This window comes from Mytilus californianus, unplaced genomic scaffold, assembly GCF_021869535.1.
Source record: "Mytilus californianus isolate M0D057914Y unplaced genomic scaffold, xbMytCali1.0.p SCAF_3, whole genome shotgun sequence".
Taxonomy (NCBI): domain Eukaryota; kingdom Metazoa; phylum Mollusca; class Bivalvia; order Mytilida; family Mytilidae; genus Mytilus; species Mytilus californianus.
In genome coordinates this window covers 12,094,243-12,117,767 of record NW_026262679.1, presented here as the reverse complement: position 1 = coordinate 12,117,767, position 23,525 = coordinate 12,094,243, and the positions used below count along the sequence as shown (strand labels likewise).

At 32.5% G+C, this 23,525-nt stretch overlaps 2 protein-coding genes across 11 annotated transcripts in view; both read right to left on the bottom strand.

Moving 5' to 3' along the window:
* LOC127732965 (sorting nexin-27-like) overlaps nucleotides 1–23,525 on the bottom strand; it is a 279,861-nt gene that overhangs the window by 210,314 nt on the left and 46,022 nt on the right. Inside the window, exons 13-15 of one of the 10 annotated variants that reach the window (XR_007996541.1) lie at nucleotides 21,029–23,249; nucleotides 8,497–8,819; nucleotides 7,938–8,173 (exon numbers count right to left, since the gene is read on the bottom strand). The gene's annotated coding sequence lies outside the window, so the exon portion shown is untranslated. Of the gene's footprint in view, nucleotides 1–7,937; nucleotides 8,174–8,335; nucleotides 8,820–13,647; nucleotides 23,250–23,525 lie in introns of those variants that run through there. The other 9 variants (XR_007996540.1, XR_007996537.1, XR_007996536.1 and 6 more) reach the window with 9 other exon arrangements.
* Nucleotides 1,605–4,114, bottom strand: LOC127732960 (uncharacterized). Its single transcript, XM_052242189.1, has 2 exons — nucleotides 4,046–4,114; nucleotides 1,605–3,682 (listed from the first exon to the last, which is right to left on the bottom strand). Exon 2 carries the CDS (start codon nucleotides 3,659–3,661, stop codon nucleotides 1,745–1,747), a length of 1,917 nt encoding a protein of 638 aa, XP_052098149.1. The 5' UTR covers nucleotides 3,662–3,682; nucleotides 4,046–4,114; the 3' UTR covers nucleotides 1,605–1,744.

Below are 23,525 nucleotides of genomic sequence, written 5' to 3'. Positions count from 1 at the left end.
CACTGAACCATGAAAATGAGGTCAAGGACAAAGGACATATGACAGACGGAAACTTCATAACATAAGGCATCTATATACAAAGTATAAAGCATCCAAGTCTTCTACCTTCTGAAATATTAAGCTTTTAAGTTGTTAGTTAAGGCCGCCGTAGCCGCCGCCGCCGCCGGATCACTATCCCTATGTCGAGCTTTCTGCGACAAAAGTCGCAGGCACGATAAAAATGTAAACAAAATATCAAATAATAACAGTGGTACGGCATGGATATGAAACGGTTTAAAATGTGTTTGGTTTTTGTCGTTGGCTTGCTGTCTCACTGTCGTATATACTACTTCTATCTTTGTACATATCATTATAATCTTTGTAAAAACTATATGCAACTGTCGAGTTTCAGACAGATTTCAATCCAAATCCAAGTCAATCTTCACGAACGATTTTTTTTTAGAATTACTATTATTATTTTTTTAGTGCTGGAAAATTACAACCAACAAACGTTGATATAACGTACCGCTTACACCACGAATTATTATTTCTTTAATATGTGTGTACTTGTAATAATACCTCAAAGACATAACTGTTTAGTTTTTAAGGCGTTATCCATAGACATATGCATTAGCATGATTTAACTTATGAAATTAATTGTTACACGGACAATTCATTAACAATGAACTACTTTTCCAACAGATTGTTGCATAGTCTGATGCCAACTGATGCCACCTTCATTCAAAAATGCCTCCTGCTTCATTTGACGATTTTGTATCGATTATGGAAAAATAAATCAATTGAATCGTAAAGATGCATATCCTTCGCCATGTATCGGTATGATTATGGAACCACTGTTATTCATAGTAAAGGAAGCATCTGAACGTAGAGCCACCTTTTTTTAGCATAGAACCATCTGGGGCCATTGGAACCACTGTTTTAATATCACGATTCCCTTACTACTGACTTCATATAATTTGGAAAGCATGGTAAAAAGTGCGAACAGTTGCTTTTGTCTTTTAAATGTTCTTCGTGTTTGCCGTCATGAACAGATCTAGTTATTCTCTGTTGCAAGAATTCTGTAATCTAATCTCGTCAATGTAAAATATTTTTTTAGAGATTTAGAAATTTAAAATGCACAGTTTATCTTGGAACCTGTTGCCTGTTTATTACAATTACAATAAGATTATTACTGTTGACCGCAATAAGACGTTAGTAGAGATTTTAAAATATGCTGTTATTTGCAAAAACATTATCGAGGATAATTAAACTTGCTAAACGCAACAATTACATGCGAATAATTACCTTTACTTTTAATATAAGCTAAGATACTGCCAATTCATATAAAGTTCATTCGTAGGTATAACGTAAAGTCTGTTGCGAGACAAATTTCAACCACTATCCGTCAAACACTAAATTTCCCAGCGGCAGTCCTGTTAATTTTCCTTGCCGAGCCTACCTTGTTATTAATTTTTAATTTGTTCTTCTCCCGAGTTTGCATGAAATACATGCTTTGCCATCGGACACTATGCAAGCAAGAACCAACCAATCGTTTTTGGTGGTAGTTTCTTTTCCTTCATATGCATTTTTAAGAAAATAACAGAGCACATAAAATTATTCGTCTGTGAAAATAACTCAGTTTTTTTATGGTGGGAAACGAATGCATGTATACACGGAGTGTATAAAAAAATAACTGTTTAATTAACGCAATGAATTTTAATGAGTTTTATATTTATTGTTTTTATTTCATGTACGTACACCAACATTAGTGAATAGCATAAAACTGAATTGTTTTCATGTCTTGATTTATCAATAGAAGCTCCCTCTTTTCGAGGTTATAAGCCATTCCTCTTGGGTATTTTATACCGTCGCTCTTTGTTAGAATAATCGATAATAGTTTTCCGTTTCCACTAAGTTGGTGCACATTATGTGAACTTAGTCCTGCTACGTACACGTTTCCGTGCGTATCCACTGCAACCCCTGTTGGGCCAATAAGTTGTGGGTGTTTGTAAGAAAATATATTTTTACCGTCCAGTGTGATACAATGAAGGACATCGTCATCATCAGAAAAGTCGGAGTAGTATATTTTGCCATTAAAGACACCAGAAAGGGACCAAACCAAACCAGGGTGATCTATATGACGGATAAGTTTGCCGTCTATTGTGATTAATTTCAGTTTATCATCGACTGCAACAACAACCTTTTCATTGTCATGGGTAACAGCAGTGCATTTCCCTCCAAGGTTGATAACTTTCCCAAGTGGACGTAGTGATATAATGTTTAACACTTGTATTCCATGATTTCCCAGAGCCACTATGAGTCTCGTTTTGTCGTAAACCGAAATGTCAAGTGGCTCTTGTGTTAACGAAACCTTTTTGAACTGTCGGCCCTTATCGTTGCATGATATAACGAATTTACCGGTTGTATCGACTAATACAAGTTTTCCATCTGGTAAATAACAACATTCTGTAGATGTTACATTAGAACCAAGTACAGATAGTTGGAGTTTGTGAGACAGTGAAGCTGTTTCTGGTTTTCGTTGGACATTTGATAGACTTTCGCTATTCTTCCTGCCGGTCTGAAGTTTATGGTCTCCTAACACCGAAGGTTCCTTTAATGGTTCACTGATGTCTTCATTTAAATCAATGTGTATGCCTATGGTGGCCTTTGGAACTTCTGGTTGTTTGCTTTGGTTTTCTAGTGGACCTGATGGACATTTGATTGACATCTCTTTTGAACTCATTTCACATTTTCTTTTACATTCAGCATTGTCGTTCGAATCAGATTGAAGGCTGTGTCTATTACCGATTTGTTCATTTGTCCTTTGATATATAACATGATTACCTGAAACTTGACATACATCACTTATCTTGGTGATGCATATTTCTCCTAAAGACTTCACATTTGTTTCTAATATAGACATAACATCGACTGGTTTAAACACGAATTGGTAGGCCTGTTTGGTTGATTCCAAAAATTTGGTATTATGATTTTGTAGTTGTTTCATCATTTCTATTCGAAGCTGAAACGATATTTCACTCGGTATGTCATCAGATAGTACACACACAAGTTCTTTCATAATTTTAATTTCGAGACAACATTCGTCAACAATATTATTTTCTTGGTGAACCAACTTTAAATATGATTCATGCTGAACTATCAAATTTTTCTTCACCTCTTCTTCTAAATAATCAAAATATTTGTCAATTTCTTTTCGCATTTGTTGAACCTTCTGTACAACTTCTTCGCCTTGACTTACTAGGCTTTTTCGTATGGTTTCTGTCTTGATTTCCAACAACTCCTCCAAAGACCTGATTTTCTCTGCAACATTAGCATTGGTTGTGGTATTGGCGGCCTCGGTCAGTGTTATGACTTGTTGACAGTCCCGATGAGACGTGTTTACACACAACTGACAACAAAGATCGCGATGTGTTGAACAGAATGACAACAGTTGTTCGTTGTTGTGTAAAGGACAACTAGTTTGGATATAACTCAGTAGCACATCAAAATTGGGAATGGTGTTTATGAGGACAAGTTTGTGTTGTCTGGAAGGTTTTTGTCTTCTATGGTATTTCGCACATTCTGTACACAGACCTTCCATACAGTCCCAACACCATTCTGATGATGGAATTTTCTCACCATCCTGAAGACAAGATGCACATATTTTGAAATGGGTTTCCATTTCACCTCTGTGACGTGTGAACTGAAAGTGAAAGTAGGATGATTCGTATTTTGATTAGACTAAGTATGAAACCAACTTGAAAAATACATATAGACTTAAACCATATCAATTATAGTTTACATTAATAAAAGGAGAATTGAAAAATATGAACATCAGTATTCAAAACAGAAACAAAGGCATTGCGAAATTGTCTTAAGTCAAAGACGAAGCTTTGGTCTACGTGTTATGCAGACCAAAGTAAAGTACAATAGCTACACACGAGTTTATACATGAACAACTTGAGACCTTAGTGTCGATATGTCACACAGAGCAACCCAAAAAATTAAATAAAAATGTAATCAATGAACACCGAAGGAAAAACGAATATGGTTATGAAATACTCACCGATAGTTCAATAGACTTCCTTAATTGGAGGTTTTTTTAAATTTTACACTGATAATTATATAAACTTATGGATACATAAAGCATAAACAAACCTGCACTTTGCACCTATATGATAATATTTTATCTTATTGGGTAAATCTGTAAGGGGAAAAGAATAAGACAGAGATAACCCTATTAATTATATTATCTCAATTCGTCCTGAGACTACTATGATACATGCGTTATCGAAGTCTAAGCTTCGTCCAACACATTTTACATACGAAGTCGTAAATTATAAAATGATAATAATCTGTATGTGGAAACCTCTTTCATTGTAACCAAGAACTGCTTATCAGTTTCATAAGGGTTTTTTTTTGTCAGTATTTGTTGAAATGGGACATAATTGTTAGTATACTATTTCCAGTTGAAAAAAGTATTAACAAAAATACTGAATTCCAAGGTAAATCCAAAAGGGGAAGTCCATAAAACCAGAGACATATAATACAATCTCTGATAAAACATGACAAAAACAAACGTTAGACTATACCAACCAACAGAACGAATGGAAAACAACTGTCATATTCTTGACTTGGTACTGGCCTTTTCCAAAGAAAATTGTTGGTTAAACCTAGTTTTATAGTTAGATGAAAATGACTGCTGCTTTTGTTTTGAGTAATTGATATGAAAGATAATAAAGACCACATAAGGTGACATATTTGGTCATTTATATTTCCATTTGAGTTCCTTTGTTTCAAGGCTATGAGACACGATATTTTTACAGTCAGGACACATGATGTATGAAAAGTGGATTGCACATATTTTTGCAACAGTGATTCTAGTATTACTAATTATTATGTTGATGGCAAGCCATTTTTGTTCTTTTAATTAAAAAAATTCAGCACATACGGCTACTTACGAACCAGTGTGAGAATAATCGTCTGTATGCACCTGATTTATCAAACAGGTTAGCTCAAAAAGATTTATTGCACCCTTCATTTGTAACACCTATGGTTTCCTTTGAAAGGTCAGCAATCGTAGATCTGTGTTTATATGTACATTGTATACATATATTTAGATGGGCGAATCCCTGTCACTTGAAATTGTTTTCTGTCGTTTCTATTTTCACTCGCATGAATGTGAAATGCCTCCTTGGTCAGGGGCGTAGCTGGCCTAAAATAAAGTGCAATCATAAGTCTTGTATCGCCGAGGGGAGCGAGGCGAAAAATATTTTGGGACCTTTTTATGCAGGAAATGATCATTTTTCGGTCATTTTCCAGGTATGCCATGCTTATGAAATTCACATTACTCCTTATTAACATGGTTGTCTTCAAATATAAAATAAATTTTATAAAACGGGAAGATCAGTCGACAAGTCAACCGAAGCGTTTATCAATAGAAGGGCAATCAATGGACACATGACCAACCCGGGAACAGATAAGACACAAAAGGACAAACAAAAACATTCAATATTGAAAACTAAATACAGATAAAAAAAACACGAACCCCGAAAAAAAATGTGGCGACCTCCAGTACTCCGGAAGGGTAAGCAGGTCCTGCTTCTTGCAAGACACCGACCGTAGCGTTTCTCACTTTGGTCATTTTCGAATCAAAGGAGCCTGAGGTTTCTACGACAACGGTAGAAGGTCACTTGGGACACAGATACCCAAGGTGAATTAATAGTCTTTTGGACGAACGGACAATGGGAATACGAAATCAAACGGCGACTTTTAAGTCTTGACTTATAAGTGAGGGATATAAATCTTAGATGTTTTCAAGGTTATTGTATTGAGCCTGTATTATTAAATGTTAATACTCATGTAAGACTTAAAGTAAAGTTAATATCCAAAGTCCATATATCTATTTTTTGCCAAGGCAAAAGATCGCAGAACTCTCTCGGTGTCGATATTCATTTCTCTGTGAACATGTATGAGCGCCAACGAAGATAGTCTGTCCTATACCATGGTTGAACGGGGATAAGTTTTCAGTCGCCGTAATGCACTAAATGACCGTTCAGTAGTTGATGTAGTTACTGGCATTGTAACTAAGATTGACACGATTGCAAACTATTGAAGGATATAGTTTCTTTTTAGTCACTGCTAGAGACATCAGAGATTTGGGCTACTCTATAACATCTGGACCCGACCAGCGTCTCTGCCATCTCTTTACCTCAGAGTTGAAGGTTTCTTGATTGTCCGTCAAGTCGTGTCTAAATGTTTCGTATATTTTGTCTATACACTCTGCTGTCAAAGATTCCAAACGTGCAGGTATTTAATTGAAATTAAGGTTCTGGCCTTGAAAACGATCAGAATTATCCAGTAAACGTCCTGTGAGTTCTTCAATGAAATAGTCAAGAAAGGAAAAATACAAGGCTCGCTTCCAATATTGACTTGGAGTGTCAGCTGGATAGTTAGCCCGGTTGACCTGTCTTCCTACTCATTCGTAATTTAATTTCAGAATTATTTTTTTTTGTGAAAAAAATGTGCAAGCAAATGATTTTTTGCGTAAAGGCAGCTACGCGCCTGTTGGTCATGTAATGAAGAAATTCACTATAGAAGGTTTATCACAGCATGAAACGGAAATGACACTTATAATCATATTTATAGGCATTTAACCCAACAACAGTTTTTTACTCACCGTTATTTGAAATCTTTGAGGCATTGTATGCTCAATATCTACTATCAATATTTGAACTGAAAAATAAAATGCTCCGCAGGGCGCAGCTTGATACGACCGCAGAGGTCGAACCCTTAACAGGTGGGGCAAGTATGGACACAACATTCAAGCTTGATACAGCTCTGAATTTGGATTGTGATTAAATATTTGACACAGCATAGGTTTCTGACACAGAATGAATGTGGTCTAAGAACTTAAAAATTTTAAATTGGACATTCACCTATTATGGTCCAATATCCAAAATATAAATACATGGTTAGATTCAGCATATCAAAGAACCCCAAGAATTCAATTTTTGATGAAATCAAACAAAGTTTAATTTTGGACCCTTTTGACCTCAATGTGGACAAAGTTGATAACGGGGCCCAAAAATCAAAAATCTAAATACATGGTTAGAGTTAGCATATCAAAGAACCTCATATATTCAATTTTTGTTGAAATCAAACAAAGTTTAATTTTGGACCCCGATTTGGACCAACTTGAAAACTGGGCCCATAATCAAAAATCTAAATACATGTTTAGATTCAGCATATCAAAGAACCCTTAGAATTCAATTTTTGTTAAAATCAAACTTAGTTTAATTTTGGACCCTTTGGACCTTAATGTAGACCAATTTGAAAACGGAACCAAAAATTAAGAATCTAAATACACGGTTAGATTCGGCATATCAAAGAACCCCAATAATTCAATTTTTGATTAAATCAAACAAAGTTTAATTTTGGACCCTTTGGACCTCAATGTGGACCAATTTAAAAACGGGGCCCAAAATCCAAAAACTTAATACACGGTTAGATTCAGCATATTAAAGAACCCCAAGAATTCAAGAATAAAATCCCATTGAAATTGGTCAAGAGATAAGCAATTTATACGAAGTATCTTCTTTTGCACAACACTGTGCAATTGAATATTTCTTGCTATTGCGCAATACTGCACAATTGACAATTTCTTGCTATTGCGCAATATTGTGCTATTGGATATTTCTTGCTATTGCGCAATACTGTGCAATTGAAGATTTCTTGCTATTGCGCAATATTGTGCAATTGAAGATTTCTTGCTATTGTGCAATACTGTGCAATTGAAAATTTCTTGCTATTGCACAATACTTATTATATAATAATTTACACATCCTGTTTGGTGTGTATCTCCTACCATATCATTATTATTTGCTTTTAAATATAAATCAGAAATAACCAACTTAAAATGGAAATTTTTAAAAGAAAAAAATAAGGAAAAAAAAAAAAAAATCCCCCCCCCCCCAATTTTTTGAACCCCCTTATGATTCATCACCCCCAAACTCAATCCCAGCCTTCCCTTTGTGGTATGGTACCTTGCAGTACAATTTAAGAGAGATCCATACACTTGAACACAAGTTATTGTCTGGAAACTAGAAAAATGTGTTTTTTGGCCCCCAATTCCTAAACGTTTCAGGCAATTACCCCCAAATTCAATTCCAGCTTTCCCTTTGTGATATGGAACCTTGTAGTACAATTTCAGAAATATCCATACACTTACACACAAGTTATTGTCATGAAACTAGAAAAATGCTTGTTTTTTGCCCCTTTTTTGGCCCCTAATTCCAAAAATTTTGAGGCAATTACCCCCAAAATCAATCACAGCATTCCCTGTGCAATATTGAACCTCGTGGTACAATTTCAGAGAGATCCATACACTTGAACACAAGTTATTGTCTGGAAACTAGAAAAATGCTTATTTTTGGCCCCTTTTTGGCCCCTTATTCCTAAACGTTTTGGGCAATTACCCCCAAACTCAATTCCAGCTTTCCCTTTGTAATATGGAACCTTGTAGTACAATTTCAGAAAGATCCATACACTTACACACAAGTTATTGTCATGAAACTAGAAAAATGCTTGTTCTTTGCCCCTTTTTTGGCCCTTCATTCCTAATATTTTGAGGCAATTACTCCCAAAATCAATCCCAGCATTCCCTTTGTGATATGGAACCTTGTGGTACAATGTCAGAGAGATCCATACACTAACACACAAGTTATGTCTGGAAGTTAGAAAAAAGGCTTATTTTTGGCCCCTTTTTGGCCCCTAATTCCTTAACTGTTGGTACCATAACCCCCAAAATCAATCCCAACCTTCCTTTTGTGGTATTGAACCTTATGGTAAAACTTCATAGAGATCCATTCACTTAAACTAAAGTTAGAGTGCGAAAACCAATGTGTCTTCGGACGACGCTGACGACGACGACAACGACGACGACGCCAACGTCATACCAATATACGACCGCAAAAATTTTTGCGGTCGTATAATAAAGTGACATTCCATTTTATGTTCTCCTCTTTGTTCCTCAGTACCATATAACCATCTGAGGAAAGTTTCACCAAAAATATATAACTTTGCTGGGGTAAACAGTTTAGATTTAAATTGCAGATACTTACAACATCCAACCAGATTTTCATGTACATATTTTATTGCACAATCCTACAATAGCCACATCGAGCTTACACCAGAAACTTTTCAAGACCTTTTGTGTCCTCTTTTTTGTAATTTTTTTTGTAAATTATGGTTAGGGCATTGTGTTTTCTGTTGTGTGTGTTCATGTGTGTTCATTTGTCCTGTATCATGTTAAAGTTAAGCAGCAACCATTTGATATTCTGGGGGGGGGGCTATGGATTTTGAAAAAAAGAGTTTGTTTCTGGAAAATGTGGAAAACAAGCATTCTGAGTGTATTGCATGTCAATACATAGTCCCCTACCGGGTAAAAATTCATTATACTGGAACAAAATGCGAACTTGTTCTATAACTTGTCATGGTGTGTAAACAAAAAGTAAATATCATGTCAATATCTTCAAGCATGACTAAAAACAGTGTTGAAAACTGATTATATGACTGAATTTTTCAAGTCCAAGGACCATAACTCTGCACAAAATTATTAGACCGAAAAAAAAATTTGAACTTGATCTGTAACATGTCATGATAAAACTATATACCAATTATCAATCAATATCTTATAAGCATGATGAAAAAAAACATTAGATATGATTAATAGTTCTCTAGAATTAGATATGATGTAATACAGCATATATCTATTTTCAAATTATAATCAGATATAATTAATAGTTCCAAATATTTTTTTCTTTCATTTGTCACAAACTGATATAGATTTGTAACTTATCTATAAAATGTCAACAACTTTTAACTACACAATGTAATGTATTGAAATATATACATTAATAAAAATAGATTATTATCTAATTAAAGATTTTCTCTTCATATTTTTTTTTATATATATAGTATTCAGAAAATTAGTTTATACTAAATAACAAACAAATCTGTCAAAAAATTCCTCAAATAATTTAACAAAGAATGTCTTTTAAAAAATGAGTTATCTCCCTTTGTACAGAAATATGGTTTAACATAGTACTTAACATTAGATATGGTCCATAACTCTGGACTAAATCATCAGACGGACAGACGGACAGACGGACGTAGTGCAAACCTATAGCCCCCTTCGACTTCGTCGGTAGGGGTCTAAAAATAATTTGACTCATCACTAAAGAGAAAAAAAAGACAAAAAAAAATTAATTGTTGCCTAATTTAAAACATGAAAAAAAAAGTTGGACATCGTGTATTTTTACCAACTGAAAGAGAAGAAAAGAACTCTGACTGAAAAGTGACGGGGGAGTATAAGGTTTATTTCTATTGTTAAATTATTTAATAGCATATGTAGTTGCATCAAATGTATATAGTATCACTATCAGTATAAAATTTCTATGATTTATAATATCAGCAACCCAATATTCATCTACCTAGGAGTTCGACCATACTCAATATGTAGTTGCATGCATGTAGTTAGTTTGATGTTCAACTAAAACTATTCAGTATTCAGTGACACAAAGGCAAAATTATAAATTACCAATGAAATAAAAAAAATGGTGAATATTAAGTCAAAGAAACAACAATCCAATGAGGATAAAATATCACCAAAGGGTATCCATGGTTCTTACATCAAGGGCCATGGCACCTTCATACCAAAGGGTAAGCTGAAGATGGTCCCTATTCTTTAAACAGAATTATATACTGGTTCACCGAATATTTACATGTCCTTACAAGTATATAAAATTCGTAAGGGTTCTGTGGAACCCAGTTTCTCTAATTCTATGGAAATTTATCCCTTTCCGAATCCATTGTATAAAAAAATTTAATCAACGTGTGGTTGCCGGTGATCTCAGAAGATGATTGGATGAATTTAAGGGTCATAACCTTTATCAGCACACTAGATGAATTAAAATATGGCAACAGGTGTTAATGAAATTGACTACTTCATGGAATGTGGAAGGAACTCGAAGGGGATTTTCGTTGAACAAAATATAAAAATTTATTTTTTAATCATTAGAGAAACAGATTCTTAACATAGTTACTCGTGGATTATCAGATTTATCCAATCTCGATAGTTAAATTATAAATTTTAAAGTCCTCGCCAAGGCTCGAACTTTAAAATTGATAATTTAACTATCTTGATTGGATAAATCCGATAATCTACTGGTATCAATGTAAGAATCTATATGTCTCACCTACTTTTTCTGTTAATCGCAGGCACAACAAAAATGAGGAAAAAAATTGATAAAAATATTCCTCTCTATTATCTTTTGATTGTAAGTAGCTTCTGTCCAAGTTTGGTAAAAATCCAGGATAGTTTATGAATCTAATAAATGTTTTAAAAACTTAAACTGCAGACTGTATGTAATGTTAACTGGAAGAAAAACTAAGTCTATTCATAAGTATAATAAGGAAAAAATGGAACAAAATTTTAACAAAATTTCCTTCTAGATACTAGCTTTTAATCATAAACAAGCTTCTGTCAAAGTTTGGTACAAATCCAAGATAGTTTAAGAAAGTTGTAAAAATTTTAAAAACTTTCACCACAGAGTGAATGTAATGTTAATTGGCAGAAAAACTAAGTTCATTTATAAGTAAAATACTGAAAAAAAGATTATTTTTTTTTACAAAATTTACTTCTGGATACTATCTTATGATCATAAACAAGCTTCTTTCCAAGTTTGGTAGAAATTCAGGATAGTTTAAGAAAGTTATTAAAATTTCAAATTTTTAACCACAGAGTGAATGTAATGTTTCCTGGCAGAAAAACTAAGTCCATTTATAAGTAAAATACAGAAAAAATGTTTTTTTTTTTTTACAAAATTTACTTTTGGATATTATCTAATGATCATAAACAAGATTCTGTCCAAGTTTGGTAGAAATCCAGGACAGTTTAAGAAAGTTATTAAAATTTCAAAAACTTTAACCACAGAGTGAATATTTGTGGACGCCATCGACGACGACAAAAACGACGACGACACAATGTAGGATCGCTATGTCTCGCTTTTTCGACAAAAGTCGAAGGCTCGACAAAAATGAAATTGAATTGAAAAAAAAAAAAAAAAAAAAAATTGTTTTCAATAGATGGTGAAAAAAATGATTTATTTTTGATTGGAAAAAATTACAAGTTATTTTGGCTCAATGTAAAAAAAAGTTTGTCTCAGAAAAAAAATAGCCCCCCCCCCCCCCCCCCCACCTAAAATCAAATGGTTGCTGCCTAATGGTTTAATGTAGTTTACCCTTGAAGTTGTGGTCACATCAACTTGAAACTTAAATTACATGTTCATGATGATAACTTTAAAAAATATATGCCAAATAAGGGTTTGAACCTGGAATTGATATGGTGTGAAAACAAGTTTTGATCTATGATTTTTGTTGAGATTGAGACATTTATGTTGCGAAAAAAACAAGACATAGCTATCCTAGATTCTGTTAGCGCCAACATTTAGGTTCAGTCTGTCGTTAAAAGTTTTTTTTTCATCAATAACTTGTCAACACTTTATGGAATTTTAAATGCAAGGTTTTCAACAATAAAATATTAACATTTTTTGTTCCATATCCACACATATAAATGCTAGAATCTTTCATCAATTTCAACATTCCATTGCCAAAATATGTATAATTGAATTCATTTGAAGTATGTTTCATGCACAAAAAGCACTAAACATCAGTCAAAGGGATGTTAAATTATAATAATTTGCTTTGCCGAGCACAGCTGGATACGACCACAGAGGTCCAACCCTGAACACTTGGGGCAGACATGGACACAATAATTAAGCTGGATACAGGTCTGAATTTGGATTGTAATTAAATATTTGACACATTATAGGTTTCTGACACAGAATAAATGTAGTCAAAGAACTTGAAAATGGTTATATGATTTGAATTTATATTCAATTGAAGATTTCTTGCTGTTGCGCAATACTTAGTAAATCTGTTTTCAGACTATATACAAAGAATTAGCAAAATAAATTGTGACCCCCAATTTTTTTCGGGGAAAATTGATAATTTCTTTAATCTTGAGGGAAAAAAATTGACCCCCCCCCAAAAAAAAATATTTGAAGACAATTTTTTTTGTTTGTAAAATTTGGTACAATTTATAGAGACATCCATACACTTAATCACAATTTATTGTCTGAAAACTAGAAAAATGCTTGTTTTGGCCCCTAACTCCTGAACGGTTTAGGCAATTACCCCCAAAATGAATCCCAACCTTCTACTTGTGGTATTGAACCTTGTGGTACAATTTCAGAGCAATCAAAATACTTATACACAAGTTATTGTCCTGAAACTAGAAAAATACTTGTTTTGGGCCCCTTTTTGGCACCTAATTCCTAAACAGTTGGGACCATCACCCCAAAACAATCCCAACCCTTTTGTGGTATTAAACCTTTTGGTTAAATTTCATAGAGATCCATACAATTAAACTAAAGTTATTGTCCGAAAACCAAATGTCTTCGGACGACGACGACGTGATAGCAATATACGAACGCAAATTTTTTGTGGTCGTATAAAAACAAATCAACTTGCATGACATTGGATCAAGACTGACATAATGTTTAATCTGAGATGTTGCAAATAGAGATGAAAAAATAACACCAGAAATGAGTTTAATATTACTGTTTAATTATTTTATTTACAATTAATGATAACAATACTATAACATAACATCTTTATAAGGAAATGTAGTAGGAGGAGGTAACTCTGTCATGAATCACAGACATTCTAAAACACATATCACATTTACAACAAATAATTCCATTCATACATGTGTATCTTTTTTTTAACAGAACTGTAAGGGAAGTTTTTGTAGCACATGAATTGTGTGATAAGTAAACAATTGCTCTTTTAGATGAAATTCTGCCAATACTTGTACGTTTCAATGTTAACAATGCATGTGTTTCTAAGAGTTCACTTTAATTTCATTGGGAAAAGAAAGACGTTCAAAACCATGAATGAACCAGTTTTATCAACAACAAATATTTATATACTTTGACAGAGAGATCATTGTGTATCAAAATTCATCAAATATAGAAATTCTTATATTTACAGTTTAAAAATTAAGCCAAAATAGTAAATGAAATTTTTTTTTTATATATCTCTTGTAGCATCTTGCACAGATTGTGTCTTTTGCAAGAAATATGGTGATTGGATGAGAAGTCTTTGTTATAAAATCTAATTTTCTTTGTCACATTGTTATACACATATACTTAAAGATTGTATCTATCACATTTCCAAGTATCTAGTACTTTAAAATATAATTTTTTATCAGTGTGTCTAGATCATCTAACATGAGATTTTGATTTTGCATCATATTGTCTAATACTACATATATAAATATCTGTAGATTGTAAATATATTCTGAACATCGTCATATTATCATACAGACAACCTTCCATTTTTATAAATGAAGGATGGATGTTCATAAACATTAAGAAAATCTCACCATTATCATTAAAGCAAAAAATGTAATATTATCTTGTTCCTTTCTTCCTATTGCTAATTCATCATATCCTACATCTGATGCTGAACATACTTTATCCCAGGTTTGATTTACAACATACTCACTTGCTAACATTATCCAAATGAAGAATAGTAGTATTCACAACAAAATCTTTATCAAATATACTGTTGTCATTAAACTCTTTAATGTTTTCAATATTTTTCACAAAATAAAAATGTTGAATATGATCAACATTCTGTAGTGATAAGAAGTCTACAAATAATAATATTAATAGTTGAAATCGTGTGTCTATATGCTATGATGGTGAATGACATCCAATTAAACTAGAAAATGAAGGTACGATTTTGTGCCAAATAAGCTCTTATGTCAAATGAATTTCAAACTGAATCTGATTTGAATAAAGGATGACATTGCAGCTGGAGTAAATAATATACCTTTTTCATGAGTTACGACAGCCACATATTGATAGTAAATTCAGTTAAATTGCAAAATCGCATTTGTCAAGTCAAATTGTGTGAGTAACGCTTGACTAATATTTTCGTTTTCTTAAAAGCTTTCTTCTAAAGTTAAAAGAATTTGATTAGTAATGGAATCATACGATTTTTTTATTTGATATGGTGAATTTACAGAGCAAGAAAAAGCCACATAATATACCTTCAAATCTAATATCTTAATACTGATGTCTTTAAGTGGCAAGAAACACAACATAAAAATACAAATATGTAAATACTAAAAGTTAAATGAATCTGACCTGAATTTGATATTCTGTTTATGGGGAAAAATGTGCGAAAAGTTCACAGTAAAAGTTACAATACATATATATATATATATATGGTAATATAAACAGCACCAGTGCTTATGATTATTGTTCTATAATATATGTATTCTATCGAACCACTGATGTTTCTTTGGTAACAGTTACAAACGGAGTTTTTAGCTGTGAAATGACTCACAACAATTTTTGTTCTTTACCAAAAAAAAAACCAAACAAAATGTTCATTTTTCAGAGATGGAAACCAAACTGACAATTTTGTTCCATTTTATAATGGATTATGGAAATGAATGAAATAATTATAAAAAATGTTAAACCTTATTGCATTCAGTAGTGCCAGCAATGTTTATTTTCACAAAATTAAACTTTAAGACTTAATGGTTTTTTTTATTAAAATATTTTGTGAAAATGGCTACAAATCTTTACTTATTACTATAAAATATAATAAGCTAATGAAAACAAGAAATTTTGTTGAAAATTAAATTCATATACTTTAGTATATAAAAACCTCCAAGTCAATGCCAATTGCAACAATTAAATACTAAAGAGAAATAAATAATGTATATCAAGAATCTCATTCTGGCCAAATGTTCTTGTCATATCCAAAGCAGTAAGCCTCCTACATTTAAGCAAAGTTTAGATGAAAAATGTTTTTATTGATATGTATTTGAACATTTTAGGGTCTGATACCATTGGCCCTCCCAGAGACTCATGTATAAACTATAATTAATAATTTTTTTGTGAGTAGCCTGACATTATGGAAATGTGTGAAATGAAAATCCTTCTAAAATATTTGGCATTCATTTACAAAAATCAGCTGAGGAAAATGACTTGTGGACTAAACTAAATGTAAAATTCTGAAAAAAGGGAGAGTTTGAGCAAATTCTGAACTTAATTGGAATTCAGTTTTATGCTGTTAACATTCTTAATACTCTAAGGTTTCATCTGGATTAAGTACAGTAACATCAAAATTATACAAGATTACACAAAAAAAACATAACAGCTAAATGAAGAAACATCAGTTTTTACAAATTAATATGGCATGCCAATTTTATTGCACTTTAATTGTACAACATATGGTACATCTACTACATACTTATAAATAAAGAAGAAATTTATAGCACTTTATTTTCTGTGTGATAAATCATGGTGTGGACACCAAAATATCTTATTTATCATACTGCAGCAATATCAACAATTATAAGCAACAAATCATAACAAATTACAAAACAATTCAACTTACTCTTTGTCCATTTTATTAAGTAATATCAATAATATATATTGCTCATTTGGCCTGTGTTCAATTGCACATCATTTCACTAAGACAAACATCTGTTTATATGAGCTTAGGAAAACCTTATTGGAAACCAAGACCTCCACATAATTTAAACAAGAGTGCACACGCTGAAATGTCTCGCCTTCTTTACTAACCATTGATATTATGTTGATAGTCCTAAATGAAAGCTTTACTACAACTATTACATAAACTTAACATGATCCAAGAAAATGAAGTCAAGGTCATATAAACCAAACGAGAGAAATACATGTACACCTTACAATCATTCAATACACTAAATATAGTTGACCTATTGCTTATAGTTTCTAAGAAACAGACTTAACCAAGAAAACTAAACATTGACCAATGAATCGTGAAAATGAGGTCAAGTTCAGATGAACCATGCCAGGCAGACATGAACAGCTTACAATCCTTCAATACACCAAATATAGCTGACCTATTGCTTATAGTTTAAGAAAAACAGACTGAAACACATAAACTTAACACTGAGCAATGAACCGTGAAAATGAGGTCAAGGTCAGATGACACCTGCCAGTTGGACATGTACACCTTACAATCATTCCATACACCAAATATAGTAGACCTATTGCATGAAGTATAAGAAAAACAGACCAAAACACAAAAACTTAACTATAACCACTGAACCATGAAAATGAGGTCAAGGTGAGATGACTCCTGCCAGCTAGACATGTACACCTTACAATCATTCCATACACCAAATATAGTAGACCTATTGCATACAGTATAAGAAAAACGGACCAAAACACAAAAACTTAACTATAACCACTGAACCATGAAAATGAGGTCAAGGTCAGATGACACCTGCCAGCTAGACATGTTCACCTTACAATCATTCCATACACCAAATATAGTAGACCTATTGCATACAGTATAAGAAAAACAGACCAAAACACAAAAACTTAACTATAACCACTGAACCATGAAAATGAGGTCAAGGTCAGATGACACCTGCCAGTTGGACATGTACACCTTACAGTCCTTCCATACACCGAATATACTAGACCTATTGCTTATAGTATCTGAGATATGGACTTGACCACCAAAACTTAACCTTGTTCACTGATCCATGAAATGAGGTTGAGGTCAAGTGAAAACTGTCTGACAGGCATGAGGACCTTGCAAGGTACGCACATACCAAATATAGTTATCCTATTACTTATAATAAGAGAGAATTTAATATTACAAAAAATCTTAACTTTTTTTTCAAGTAGTCACTGAACCATGAAAATGAGGTCAAGGACATTAGACATGTGACAGGCGGAAACTTCGTAACATGAGGCATCCATATACAAAGTATGAAGCATCCAGGTCTTCCACCTTCTAAAATATAAAGCTTGTAAGAAGTTAGCTAACGCCGCCGCCGCCGGATCACTATCCCTATGTCGAGCTTTCTGCGACAAAAGTCGCAGGCTCAACAAAAATCACAGGGAACAATTTTTCAATCTAAAATATAAATCATCAATTTTGACTTGCAACTATTTTTAAGGTGTTAAATAACAGAAACTGATTAAAATGTTGGAACATAACTGCTACATTTATTATTAAAACAGTAAGATTTTACCAAATAGAAATCCTTATTACCCTATTAGAAATATTGTCCTATCTTCCAAGTTCATTTCATCATAAAACTTTTATTGCTGTGAACAAGTGCCCAGTGTTTTGGCACACCAATATCATATACATTTGGTGTAAACAATTACATATCATTCTTAAAATATCAAAGCACTTATACTCTGTTTGTGTAATAATTATATTACAAATTATACAACTCATTGTATTTCACATTTTGCAAAAAATAATTTACATGAAACTTTATGAACCATAATTTAAGAAGAAAAAAAAATTCATGATTTCAACTGGAATAAAATGCTTCGCTGGGCGCAGCTTGATACGACCGCAGAGGTCGAACCCTGAACAGTTGGGGCAAGTATGGACACAACATTCAAGCTTGATACAGCTCTGAATTTGGATTGTGATTAAATATTTGACACAGCATAGGTTTCTGACACAGAAAGAATGTGGTCTAAGAACTTCAATTTTTTTAATTTACCTATTATGGTCCAATGTCCAAAATCAAAATACATGGTTAGATTCAGCATATCAAAGAACCCCATATATTCAATTTTTGTTGAAATCAAACAAAGTTTAATTTTGGACCCCAACTTGGACAAACTTGAAAACTGGTCCCATAATCAAAAATCTAAACACATGTTTAGATTCAGCATATCAAAGTACCTGAAGAATTCAATTTTTGTTAAAATCAAACTAAGTTTAATTTTGGACCCTTTGGACCTTAATGTAGACAAATTTTAAAAACGGGACCCAAAATTAAAAATCTAAAAACACGGTTAGATTTGGCATATCAAAGAACCCCAATAATTAAATTTTTGATGAAATCAAACAAAGTTTAATTTTGGACCCTTTTGACCTCAATATGAACCAATTTGATAGCGGGCCCACAACTAAAAAATCTAAATACATGGTAAGATTCAGCATATCAAAGAACCCCATATATTCAATTTTTGTTGAAATCAAACAAAGTTTAATTTTGGACCCCAATTTGGATCAACTTGAAAACTGGGCCAAAAATCTAAAATCTAAATACATGTTTAGATTCAGCATATCAAAGAACCCCATATATTCAATTTTTGTTGAAATCAAAAAAAGTTTAATTTTGGACCCCAACTTGGACCAACTTGAAAACTGGTCCCATAATCAAAAATCTAAACATATGTTTAGATTCAGCATATCAAAGAACCCCAAAAATTCAATTTTTGTTAAAATCAAACGAAGTTTAATTTTGGACCCTTTGGACCTTAATGTAGACCAATTTAAAAAACAGGACCCAAAATTAAAAATGTAAATACACGGTTAGATTTGGCATATCAAAGAACCCCAATAATTCAATTTTTGATGAAATCAAACAAAGTTTAATTTTGGACCCTTTTGACCTCAATATGAACCAATTTGATAGCGGGCCCACAAATAAAAAATCTAAATACATGGTAAGATTCAGCATATCAAAGAACCCCATATATTCAATTTTTGTTGAAATCAAACAAAGTTTAATTTTGGACCCCAATTTGGACCAACTTGAAAACTGGGCCAAAAATCTAAAATCTAAATACATGTTTAGATTCAGCATATCAAAGAACCCCATATATTCAATTTTTGTTGAAATCAAACAAAGTTTAATTTTGGACCCAACTTGTACCAACTTGAAAACTGGGCCCATAATCAAAAATTTAAATACACGGTTAGATTCGGCATATCAAAGAACCCCAATAATTCAATTTTTGATGAAATCAAACAAAGTTAAATTTTGGACCCTTTGGACCTCAATGTGGACCAATTTAAAAACGGGGCCCAAAATCCAAAAACTTAATACACGGTTAGATTCAGCATATTAAAGAACCCCAAGAATTCAAGAATAAAACCCCATTGAAATTGATCAAGAAATAAGCAATTTATACGAAGTATCTTCTTTTGCACAATACTGTGCAATTGAATATTTCTTGCTATTGCGCAATACTGTACAATTGACAATTTCTTGCTATTGCGCAATATTGTGCTATTGGATATTTCTTGCTATTGCGCAATACTGTGCAATTGAAGATTTCTTGCTATTGCGCAATACTGTGCAATTGAAGATTTCTTGCTATTGTGCAATACTGTGCAATTGAAAATTTCTTGCTATTGCACAATACTTATTATATAATAATTTACACATCCTGTTTGGTGTGTATCTCCTACCATATCATTATTATTTGCTTTTAAATATAAATAAAAAATAACCAACTTAAAATGGAAAATTTTAAAAGAAAAAAAAAAGGAAAAAAAGAAAAAAAAAAAAAAAAAAATCCCCCCCCCCCCCCCAAATTTTTTGAACCCCCTTATGATTCATCACCCCCAAACTCAATCCCAGCCTTCCCTTTGTGGTATGGTACCTTGCAGTACAATTTCAGAGAGATCCATACACTTGAACACAAGTTATTGTCTGGAAACTAGAAAAATGCTTATTTTTGGCCCCTTTTTGGCCCCCAATTCCTAAACATTTCGGGCAATTACCCCCAAACTCAATTCCAGCTTTCCCTTTGTGATATGGAACCTTGTAGTACAATTTCAGAAATATCCAAACACTTACACACAAGTTATTGTCATGAAACTAGAAAAATGCTTGTTTTTTGCCCCTTTTTTTGGCCCCTAATTCCTAAAATTTTGAGGCAATTACCCCCAAAATCAATAACAGTCTTCCTTTTGTGATATGGAACCTTGTGGTACAATGTCAGAGAGATCCATACACTTACACACAAGTTATTGTCTGAAAGTTACAAAAATGCTTATTTTTGGCCACTTTTTGGCCCCTAATTCCTTAACTGTTGGTACCATAACCCCCAAAATCAATCCCAACCTTCCTTTCGTGGTATTGAACCTTATGGTGAAATTTCATGGAGATCCATTCACTTAAACTAAAGTTAGAGTGCGAAAACCAATGTGTCTTCGGACGACGCCGGACGCCGGACGACGACGACGACGACGACGACGACTACGACGCCGCCAACGTCATACCAATATACGACCAAAAATTTTTTAATTTTTGCGGTCGTATAAAAACTGAGTAGATCTCTTAATCACACATTTGTATAGATATGACAAAACCCATGTTTTACTCTGTGAAATGAACAAACATATTTTGCATAAAATAAAATAAAAGAGGATGTACAAAATGGCATCATATAACGAAAATTCTTCTAAAACTTCAAGATAATTTAGCCTGTTCAAATAAAGGAGCTTTGGGGTATACACTTATGAGTTTACAAATCAACACGAAAAAAAACAGAAGACATTTAGAGATCAACATATGTTAAACATGTATCTATACAATATGTAAAGCTCTAAAATGTCTAGAAACCTGGTGAATAACAGTGACTATCAAATAAGAAACAAGATTCTTACCCCCTTTTGTAAATATGAAAAGTTATATTTTTTTATATGGTGAAATCATTTGGATCAATACATAAAATAAGAGTTCCAAGATTACAGAAGTCTATTAATATTTTCTAAAAGTTTAAGTGAAATCTAGTACCATGGAAAGGTGGAACTTGTGGATGAACATAAGGATGGAAAAACTAATGAACACAATTATCACTATACAAATCTGCTACAGTAAGCAGAGATATCATAATACATGTACAGTTCCGAACTCTTACAATATCACATACTGAACAATCTCAAATGCATGTGATATGCAAAAATGAAGGAGAATAATAATATTTTTTACATAAAAATTAATAAATGTTGGGAAAAAATCTCAAGCCCTTACTGAATATCTTCTGAGTAGATTCAACAATATTATAAGCCATATTTCCACTCTACAAGCAGTAATCAATAAATAAATAATTTACAATAATAATAAATCCTTTGAACCTGACTTGTTTCTATGCATAAATAACAAATCACATATAAGGAAACTTAACAAAACAACAACCACTACATTCACCAATTTACCTTTCAAATCTTGAATAACAATTTTTTGTAATACAAAAAATACTTGCTTTATACCCAATTCTTCTTTTATTACACCCCCTCAACACCCATTTCCCATTTTGACCCAATAGATGAGTTTTGTAGTAGGACTTCCTAAATCATGAAGATAATAAACATTAAATGTAAACATTTTATAAATTTGATTGGATTGCAGTGCTTTTCTGGATTAACCTTCATCAGGAATCAAACCCAAACATTTAAAAATATAAGTGAACATCAGACCTTCATCTAGGGATGTTTCCTGTTTATAATTCAAATTTAAATATTTAAGCATAGACAAGTTTTTATAAAAAATATGTAATACAAATGTACCAAAGATGTAAATAACATTGTAATCTACAAAGGTTAACAGTACTTCAAATAAATGGATAATGCTTAAAGGGACATGTGCAGTGGTAAATGTCAACAAGACAGCAACCAAACAACACATGTGAGACCAGAAAGACACTATTGACCTTTGATATATGATTTGAATATATTTATAGTTGAAGTTGTTCCTTAAGTAGGAGTATTCATCTTAACATAGGTTGTACACTCAAAGAACAAGTAAATCTATTTATATCAAATATACAACACAGGTAAATCTTTTTTTTTTGTTCATCTGGTCCCCTGTTTGACCTAAGTTTTGTATAGCCTGGTAAGTTTTTGTAACTAAGACTTACGACTATTAATGAGATGTACTTCACTAATTAAGAGTCTATTGAAGTTGAGAATATATAGCAGAAAATTTTCTTTTTAAAGTAAAGTTGACCAAAACAAGCATATATAATGGAACATTTGTCTGGTTGTTTATAAAGTGACTTGAAAATGAACAAATTTCACTCATATAACATTTAACACTATGCCAGGTTTGGTTTTCATGGTAGCTTGACATATCTCTGGAAGAACCTTGATGTCTTATGAGATGACTCACAAAATAGTATTGTGTTTCCAATGAAATGACAGATGACATCTTAGTCTAGTTTTCTATCCAATGAGACATCAGATGACTTGTTAAGCTGCTAGATATTGGTCCTTCACATGTAATAGCTGTGTGCCCTTGACTGAATGTGCCATAACCATGATAACACATTAACTAGATAAACACTGATGAAACATTTACTCATCTACAAAAGTAAAACACATTTAACAAGTTAATCATATATTTGGCTTTCATTTAAAAAAAAAATCAAGCTTAAATTGGAGTTTTTGCTTGAATTTAAATTTTAGTATAAACACTAAAGATTTTTTTTAAAGAACCCATCCAGATCTCCAAATCTGTTTTTCTGCCCTACAAAGGTAAAGGTAAAGTAAGCTATACAAATACAAACATTTCTTTACAATTGTCTGAATTATACAAATATCAAATAATTAATTGATGATTGGTGGTTGCTTAATATCTA

Excerpts from the sequence above, each read along its gene's own strand:
- LOC127732960 (XM_052242189.1), bottom strand. The coding sequence starts at position 3,661 with ATGGAAACCCATTTCAAAATATGTGCATCTTGTCTTCAGGATGGTGAG.